Raw genomic sequence first — 9,566 nt, 5'->3', positions numbered from 1 at the left:
TGGGGTTTCGGGGACGCCAGGCCGCGTCAGATGGACATCGGAAGGGCGGGGAGGGAGGGGGGGGGGCGGGCTCGAACTGGTTTTTATGCCATGAAACCGAACTGTAAGATAAAAGTCGCCATTGCCAAAAAAAGCCGACACATTAAAGGCCGAGAATGTGAATCTCGAAAGGCGTGGGAGTCTTCGATTTCCTCCCGCCCTTCCCTCTCCTCCCATCCTTCCCAAGCCTCGTCTGGTCTCTTCCTGCGGCTTAACCCGTCTCCTCTCCCGCCCTTGGCAACCAAGGCCGCGGGGCAAAATGGCCGCTCGCATCTGGGCTGGCCGCCCACAATATGGCCGCCCACAAAATGGCCGCCCGTATCTGTCCCGAAATGGCTGCCGCGCCGTGCCCTGGCCCGACTGAGCCAATCAGGCGCGCGATAGGAACACGGTCTGGCACAGCTCAAATGTTTCAGGCCCACGGTGTCTCGCGTCACGGTGTCAGCGCCCCGTGGGGACCCGTGACGCCCCACAGCGAGGGGTCAGCACCCGTGGGGACCCGTGACTCCGCCCAGCGAGGGGTCAGCGCCCGTGGAGACCTGTGACCCCGCCCGCGGGGAGAGTGAGAGAAAGATTGGAAGAGTTAAAAAAATACGCCAGACCTGGGTAGAATAAAATTTATTAAAATACTGGACGGTTAAAGCACGCGCAAAGTATTCTACACGGTCTCCTGATCCGCGGCCGCTTGGAGAGAGGGGACGCGGGGGGTCGAAGGACAGTGGTCAAGTGTGTCCTAACTTGGACAGAATCCTGTTCACCCATCACCCCCTGTGCTCGCTGACCTACACTGACTCCCGGTCCGGCAACGCCTCGATTTCATCCTCCTGTTCAAATCCCTCCATGGCCCTCGCCCCCCTCCCTATCTCTGTAACCTCCTCCAGCCCCTACAATTCTCATCCTCCTGTTCAAATCCCTCCATGGCCCTCGCCCCCCTCCCTATCTCTGTAACCTCCTCCAGCCCCTACAATTCTCATCCTCCTGTTCAAATCCCTCCATGGCCCCTCGCCCCCTCCCTATCTCTGTAACCTCCTCCAGCCCCTACAATTCTCATCCTCCTGTTCAAATTCCCCCATGGCCCTCGTCCACTCCCTATCTCTGTAACCTCCTCCAGCCCCTACAATTCTCATCCTCCTGTTCAAATCCCTCCATGTCCCTCGCCCCCCTCCCTATCTCTGTAACCTCCTCCAGCCCCTACAATTCTCATCCTCCTGTTCAAATCCCTCCATGGCCCTCGCCCCCTCCCTATCTCTGTAACCTCCTCCAGCCCCTACAATTCTCATCCTCCTGTTCAAATCCCTCCATGGCCCTTGTCCACTCCCTATCTCTGTAACCTCCTCCAGCCCTACAATTCTCATCCTCCTCTTCAAATCCCTCCATGGCCCTCGCCCCCTCCCTATCTCTGTAACCTCCTCCAGCCCCTACAATTCTCATCCTCCTGTTCAAATCCCTCCATGGCCCTCGTCCCCTCCCTATCTCTGTAACCTCCTCCAGCCCCTACAATTCTCATCCTCCTGTTCAAACCCCTCCATGGCCCCTCGCCCTCCCTATCTCTGTAACCTCCTCCAGCCCCTACAATTCTCACCCTCCTGTTCAAATCTCTCCATGGCCCTCGCCCCCTCCCTATCTCTGAACCCTCCTCCAGCCCCTACAATTCTCATCCTCCTGTTCAAATCCCTCCATGGCCCTCGCCCCCTCCCTATCTCTGTAACCTCCTCCAGCCCCTACAATTCTCATCCTCCTGTTCAAATCCCTCCATGGCCCTCACCCCCTCCCTATCTCTGTAACCTCCTCCAGCCCCTAACATTCTCATCCTCCTGTTCAAATCCCTCCATGGCCCTCACCCCCTCCCTATCTCTGTAACCTCCTCCAGCCCTACAATTCTCATCCTCCTGTTCTAATCCCTCCATGGCCCTCACCCCCTCCCTATCTCTGTAACCTCCTCCAGCCCCTACAATTCTCATCCTCCTGTTCAAATCCCTCCATGGCCCTCGCCCCCTCCGTATCTCTGTAACCTTCTCCAGCCCTACAATTCTCATCCTCCTGTTCAAATCCCTCCATGGCCCTCGCCCCCCTCCGTATCTCTGTAACCTTCTCCAGCCCTACAATTCTCATTCTCCTGTCCAAATCCCTCCGTGGCCCCTCGCCCCCCTCCCTATCTCTGTAACCTCCTCCATCCCCTACAATTCTCATCCTCCTGTTCAAATCCCTCCATGGCCCTTGCCCCCTCCCTATCTCTGTAACCTCCACCAGCCCCAACAATTCTCATCCTGTTCAAATCCCTCCATGGCCCTCGCCCCCTCCCTATCTCTGTAACCTCCTCCAGCCCCTACAATTCTCATCCTCCTGTTCAAATCCCTCCATAGCCCTCGCCCCCCCCTCCCTATCTCTGTAACCTCCTCCAGCCCTACAATTCTCACCCTCCTGTTCAAATCCCGCCATGGCCCTCGCCCCCTCCCTATCTCTGTAACCTCCTCCAGCCCTACAATTCTCATCCTCCTGTTCAAATCCCTCCATGGCCTCTCGCCCCCTCCCTATCCCTGTAACCTCCTCCAGCCCCTACAATTCTCATCCTCCTGTTCAAATCCCTCCATGGCCCCTTGCCCCCTCCCTATCTCTGTAACCTCCTCCAGCCCCTACAATTCTCATCCTCCTGTTCAAATCCCTCCATGGCCCTTGCCCCCTCCCTATCTCTGTAACCTCCTCTAGCCCCTACAACCCTCCGAGATCTCTGCGCTCCTCCAATTCTGCCCTCTTGAGCATCCCCGATTTCCATCGCTCCACCATTGGCGGCCGTGCCTTCAGCTGCCTGGGGCCCTGAGCTCTGGAATTCCCTCCCTAAACCTCTCCGCCTCTCTCTCCTCCTTTAAGACGCTCTCTTTGACCCAGCTTTTGGTCGCCTGTCCTAATATCTCACGTGGCACGGGGTCGAACATTCTCTGATAAGCTAAGATGCCCGTCTCCCTCTTAGGGTGGGTGTTAAAGCTCCCATGGCCTCGATTGGAAGAAGAGCGGGGGCGGAGGTGATGTCTGCCCGGTGTCGTGGGGTTGCGACATTCCTTACTCAACTCAACAGCTTAGCCGGCTCATGGCTGTGTGCGGGATCTTCCTGTGCACCCGCAACGGTGCCCAATACCGTTGCCATGGCAGCCGCAAGGCTTCAAAGCGAGTCAGCGCGCGCGAGTCGCTGTGGGATTGGGCCCGAGAGACGGGATCAAGTGCTCGATTACCGCTGGCCCCGCCCTTCGCAGTGCTGTTCGGCCTCAGTCGCTTACACGCATCATGCCGCCGGTGGCCTTTCGCCATTGGCAGCGGTGATGGTTCCATCTACTGATCAGCTGCCAGGGTCTGGGGTCACCTGAACCCGCCGATATTTGACAGACGCGAGGTAAGTGGCGGGTAACATTCGCGCCACACAAGTGCCAAGGCAATGACCATCACCAACAAGCGAGGGTCTAACCACCGCCCCTTGACATTACCATCGCCGAATCCCCCACCATCAACATCCTGGGGGTCACCATTGACCAGAAACTTAACTGGACCAGCCACATAAATACTGTGGCTACAAGAGCAGGTCGGAGGCTGGGTATTCTGTGGCGAGTGTCTCACCTCCTGACTCCCCAAAGCCTTTCCACCATCTACAAGGCACAAGTCAGGAGTGTGATGGAATACTCTCCACTTGCCTGGTTGAATCTTCTTCTTCTCAGGCAGTCCCTCGGAACCGAGGATGACTTCCTTCCACACTAACAATGAGTTCTCAGGTGACTGATGAGTCCAATGCGGGACCTACAGTCTCTGTCACAGGTGGGGCAGACGGTGGTTGAAGGGGCGGGTGGGTGGGGTGCTTGGGTTGACGTGCGCTCCTTCCGCTGTTTGCGTTTGGCTTCCGCTTGCTCCCGGCGACGAGACTCGAGGTGTTCGGCACCTTCCCGGATGCTTCTCCTCCACTTTGTGCGGTCTTGGGCCAGGGATTCCCAGGTGTCAGTGGGGATGTTGCACTTTTTCAAGGAGGCTTTGAGGGTGTCCTTGAAGCGTTTCCTCTGCCCACCTGGGGCTCTCTTGCCGTGTCTGAGCTCCGAGTAGAGCGCTTGTTTTGGGAGTCTTGTATCGGGCACGCGGACGATGTGACCCGTCCATCGGAGCTGATCGAGCGTGGTCAAAGCTTCGATGCTGGGGATGTTGACCTGAGCAAGAACACTGACATTGGTGCGCCTGTCCTGCCAATGGATTTGCAGGATCTTGTGGAGGCAGCGTTGTTGGTACCTCTCCAGCGCTTTGAGGTGCCTGCTGTACATGGTCCATGTCTCTGAGGCATACAGCAGGGCGGGTATCACTACTGCTCTGTAGATCATGAGTGCAGCTCCAACAACACTCAAGAAGCTCGACACCATCCAGGACAAAGCAGCCCGCTTGATCGGCACCCCATCCACCACCTTAAACATTCACTCCCTCCACCACCGGCGCACCGTGGCTGCAGTGTGTACCATCTACAAGATGCACTGCAGCAACTCGCCAAGGCTTCTTCGGCAGCACCTCCCAAACCCGCGACCTCTACCACCTAGAAGGACATGGGCAGCAGGCGCATGGGAACACCACCACCTCCAAGTTCCCCTCCAAGTCACACACACCATCCCGACTTGGAAATATATCGGCCGATCCTTCATCGTCGCTGGGTCAAAATCCTGGAACTCCCTCCCTAACAGCACTGTGGGAGCCCCTTCACCACACGGACTGCAGCGGTTCAAGAAGGTGGCTCACCACCACCTTCTCGAGGGGCAACTAGGGATGGGCAATAAATGCTGGCCCATGAATGAATAAAAAATAATGAGGGAAATGGATGGAATGCGACGAGGGTGACCTGAGGGGTTCCGAAATGCGGGGCGCGTGATCGGGTCGGGGGGGCAGGACGTTTATGGCTCTAGGTGGGCACCATCTCCGGCCCCCAGGAAAATGCTCCGCGCAAGTGCGTCAGGGCAGGGAAGGAGTACGGGCAAAGCGCGGCGATCGCAGCAGACGGAAGATTCAAGGGCGGACGAGCTGCCAATATTTAGAAGATAGTCTACAATCTTGTTACAATGAGGTTAGTCGACGATAATCCCCTCCGCTCGCTCCTTGAGGATCGGCACCTTCGCCAACAGAGGCGGACGGAGGTCAAAGAGTTAGAACGCGGTCGAGGGGGGGACCCCCACGTTCAAAGTGCTTCTCGCCGGGTTCCAGAGCTCGTTTGTCCCGGTCAATCCCTCACCGGATAGCAGGCGCCGAGCGGTCGTTGGTCACGGTCCTTTTCAACCGAACGTTGGCAAAGGGGTTTGCCCTTCAGAAAGAAAATATACGGTTTAGGGGAATAAACCTCTGCCGATTTTTACTGTAGCACCGACAGGCTCCTGTCTCCCTCAGTGCCCACACTGACCCTCGCCCACAGGGACCGAGAGGCTCCTGTCTCCCTCAGTACCCACTGACCCTCACCCACAGGGACCGAGAGGCTCCTGTCTCCCTCAGTACCCACTAACCCTCACCCACAGGGACTGAGAGGCTCCTGTCTCCCTCAGTGCCCACACTGACCCTAGCCCACAGGGACCGAGAGGCTCCTGTCTCCCTCAGTACACACTGACCCTCACCCACAGGGACCTAGAGGCTCCTGTCTCCCTCAGTACACACTGACTGACCCTCACCCACAGGGACTGAAAGGCTCCTGTCGCCCTCAGTACCCACTGACCCTCACCCACAGGGACTGAGAGGCTCCTGTCTCCCTCAGTACACACTGACTGACCCTCACCCACAGGGACTGAGAGGCTCCTGTCTCCCTCAGTACCCACTGACCCTCACCCACAGGGACTGAGAGGCTCCTGTCGCCCTCAGTACCCACTGACCCTCACGCACAGGGACCGAGAGGCTCCTGTCTCCCTCAGTACCCACTGACCCTCGCACACAAGGACCGAGAGGCTCCTGTCTCCCTCAGTACCCACTGACCCTCACCCACAGGGACCGAGAGGCTCCTGTCTCCCTCAGTACACACTGACCCTCACCCACAGGGACTGAGAGGCTCCTGTCTCCCTCAGTACCCACTGACTCTCACCCACAGGGACCGAGAGGCTCCTGTCTCCCTCAGTACACACTGACCCTCACCCACAGGGACCTAGAGGCTCCTGTCTCCCTCAGTACACACTGACTGACCCTCACCCACAGGGACTGAAAGGCTCCTGTCGCCCTCAGTACCCACTGACCCTCACCCACAGGGACTGAGAGGCTCCTGTCTCCCTCAGTACACACTGACTGACCCTCACCCACAGGGACTGAGAGGCTCCTGTCTCCCTCAGTACCCACTGACCCTCACCCACAGGGACTGAGAGGCTCCTGTCGCCCTCAGTACCCACTGACCCTCACCCACAGGGACTGAGAGGCTCCTGTCGCCCTCAGTACCCACTGACCCTCACCCACAGGGACCGAGAGGCTCCTGTCTCCCTCAGTACCCACTGACCCTCACCCACAGGGACCGAGAGGCTCCTGTCTCCCTCAGTACCCATACTGACGCTCGCCCACAGGTACCGAGAGGCTCCTGTCTCACTCAGTATCGACTGATCCTCACCCACAGGGACCGAGAGGCCCTGTCTCCCTCAGTGCCCTCTGACCCTCACCCACAGGGACCGAGAGGCTCCTGTCTCCCTCAGTACCCACTGACCCTCACCCACAGGGACCGAGAGGCTCCTGTCTCCCTCAGCACCCACTGACCCTCACCCACAGGGACCGAGAGGCTCCTGTCTCCCTCAGTACACACTGACCTTCACCCACAGGGACCGAGAGGCTCCTGTCTCCCTTAGTACATACTGACCCTCACCCACAGGGACCGAGAGGCTCCTGTCTTCCTCAGTACCCACTGACCCTCACCCACAGGGACCGAGAGGCTCCTGTCTCCCTCAGTACCCACTGAACCTCACCCACAGGGACCGAGAGGCTCCTGTCTCCCTCAGTGCCCACTGACCCTCACCCACAGGGACAGAGAGGCTCCTGTCTCCCTCTGCACCCACTGAACCTAAGTGTGTCTCCCTGTCAACCGTGGCTAAGTGGGTAGCACTCTCACCTCTGATTCAAACTCCTCACTGATACTTGCGCCCCATAATCCAGGCCCACACTCCCCGGTGCACTGTCGGAGGTAGATGTATATACTCTGGGACTCGAGCCTCATAATCCAGGCCCACCCTCCCCAGTGCCAATACTGAGGGGGCGCTGCACTGTCGGAGGTAGATGTTTACACACTAGGACTTGTACCCCATAATCCAGGCCCACACTCCCCGGTGCCAGTACTGAGGGAACGCTGCGCTGTCGGAGGTAGATGTATGTACTCTAGGACTCGAGCCCCATAATCCAGGCCCACACTCCCCGGTGCCAGTACTGAGGGAGCGCTGCACTGTCGGAGGTAGATGCATACACTCTAGGACTCGAGCCCCATAATCCAGGCCCACACTCCCTGGTGCCAGTACTGAGGGAGCACTGCACTGTCGGAGGTAGATGTATATACTCTAGGACTTGAGCCCCATAATCCAGGCCCACACTCCCCGGTGCCAGTACTGAGGGAGCGCTGAACTGTCGGAGGTAGATGTATATACTCTAGTACTCGAGCTCCATAATCCAGGCCCACACTCCCCGGTGCCAGTACTGAGGGAGTGCTGCACTGTCGGAGGTAGATGTATATACTCTAGGACTCGAGCCCCATAATCCAGGCCCACACTCCCCGGTGCCAGTACTGAGGGAGCGCTGCACTGTCAGAGGTAGATGTATATACTCTCGGACTCGAGCCCCATAATCCAGGCCCACACTCCCCGGTGCCAGTACTGAGGGAGTGCTGCACTGTCGGAGGTAGATGTATATACTCTAGGACTCGAGCTCCATAATCCAGGCCCACACTCCCCGGTGCCAGTACTGAGGGAGCGCTGCACTGTCGGAGGTAGATGTATATACTCTAGGACTCGAGCCCCATAATCCAGGCCCACACTCCCCGGTGCCAGTACTGAGGGAGCGCTGCACTGTCGGAGATGCCGTCTTTCGGATGAGACGTTAAACCGAGGCCCCGTCTGCTGTCTCTGGTGGACGTAAAAGATTCCGCGGCCACTATTTTGAAGAAGAGCAGGGGGGAGACCTCCCCAGCGTCCTGGTGCCAATATTTATCCCTGAACCCAAAATCACTTGGAAAAAACCCCCCAGGTGATTTGGCCATTGATCGAATTCTTGTTTGTGGGATCGTGCTGTGCGCTGGTAGGCTGCCCTCATTACGACAGTGACCACTGTCCAAAAAGCACTTCATTGGCTGTGAAGCGCCTTGGGACGTCCTGAGGTGGTGAAAGGCGCGGCGGGGGGAGGGTAAAGCAAGCTGGCCTACGCCATCGTTTTCCCAAGCTGAGATGGTGGACCGCGAGATTGGCCGAGCGATTGGAAAGCCTGGCGATTGGAAAGCCTGGTGATTGGTTTCTTACCGTGGCGAGTGGCTCCCGGGTTTTCCGAAGTCTGCGCCCAGCTGGAAAGAGAAGGAGACGGAAAGTGTCACGGGCAGCGGGAATAGGCCCAGAACTGGGAGCAAGACATATCGATGACTACGCCGAGAAGATCTCAGCCTCCACAACACTCAATGGTGACTCGAATCTCGCCAGTAAGTCCAGCCCTCTGGGAATAGCTCCCGCGATGATGGTGCGAGGTAAACTACAACACTCGGCACATTTTTCTCCCCTCCAGGCTCGCGACTATTCCGACGCTGTCCTGGGCGGCCTCCCAATTTCCACCCTCCATAAACCTCACCTCATCCCAAACTCCCGCTGCCCCCGTGTCCTAACTCGCACCGACTCCGTTTCACCCATCACCCCCTGTGCAAGCCCCCACCCTATCTCTGTAACCTCCTCCAGCCCCTATAATTCTCATCCTCCTGTTCAAATCCCTCCATGGCCCCTCGCCCCCCTCCCTATCTCTGTAACCTCCTCCAGCCCTACAATTCTCATCCTCCTGTTCAAATCCCTCCATGGCCCTCGCCCTCTCCCTATCTCTGTAACCTCCTCCAGCCCTACAATTCTCATCCTCCTGTTCAAATCCCTCCATGGCCCCTCGCCCCCTCCCTATCTCTGTAACCTCCTCCAACCCCTACAATTCTCATCCTCCTGTTCAAATCCCTCCATGGCCCCTCGCCCCCTCCCTATCTCTGTAACCTCCTCCAGCTCCTACAATTCTCATCCTCCTGTTCAAATCCCTCCATGGCCCCTCGCCCCCTCCCTATCTCTGTAACCTCCTCCAGCCCCTACAATTCTCATCCTCCTGTTCAAATCCCTCCATGGCCCTCGCCCCCACCCTATCTCTGTAACCTCCTCCAGCTCCTACAATTCTCATCCTCCTGTTCAAATCCCTCCATGGCCCTCGCCCCCTCCCTATCTCTGTAACCTCCTCCAGCCCCTACAATTCTCATCCTCCTGTTCAAATCCCTCCATGGCCCTCGCCCCCTCCCTATCTCTGTAACCTCCTCCAGCCCCTACAATTCTCATCCTCCTGTTCAA

At 57.9% G+C, this 9,566-nt stretch overlaps 1 protein-coding gene across 1 annotated transcript in view; it reads right to left on the bottom strand.

Annotated features, from left to right (window-relative positions):
- Positions 1-641: 641 nt before the first annotated feature.
- Positions 642-9,566, bottom strand: part of LOC147084819 (BAR/IMD domain-containing adapter protein 2-like) — a 44,335-nt gene continuing 35,410 nt past the window's right edge. The window contains exons 7-8 of the mRNA XM_085979538.1: positions 8,505-8,545; positions 642-5,350 (exon numbers count right to left, since the gene is read on the bottom strand). Coding sequence (XP_085835664.1) covers positions 5,278-5,350; positions 8,505-8,545 — 114 coding nt within the window. The 3' untranslated portion in view covers positions 642-5,277. The remainder of the gene's footprint in view (positions 5,351-8,504; positions 8,546-9,566) is intronic.

Source organism: Somniosus microcephalus, unplaced genomic scaffold (assembly GCF_052327205.1).
Source record: "Somniosus microcephalus isolate GS21.2 unplaced genomic scaffold, FLI_Smic_1.0 unresolved_chr9, whole genome shotgun sequence".
Classification (NCBI taxonomy): Eukaryota; Metazoa; Chordata; class Chondrichthyes; order Squaliformes; family Somniosidae; genus Somniosus; species Somniosus microcephalus.
Note: the sequence above shows the minus strand (reverse complement) of the source record. Positions and strands in the feature narration are given on the sequence as shown.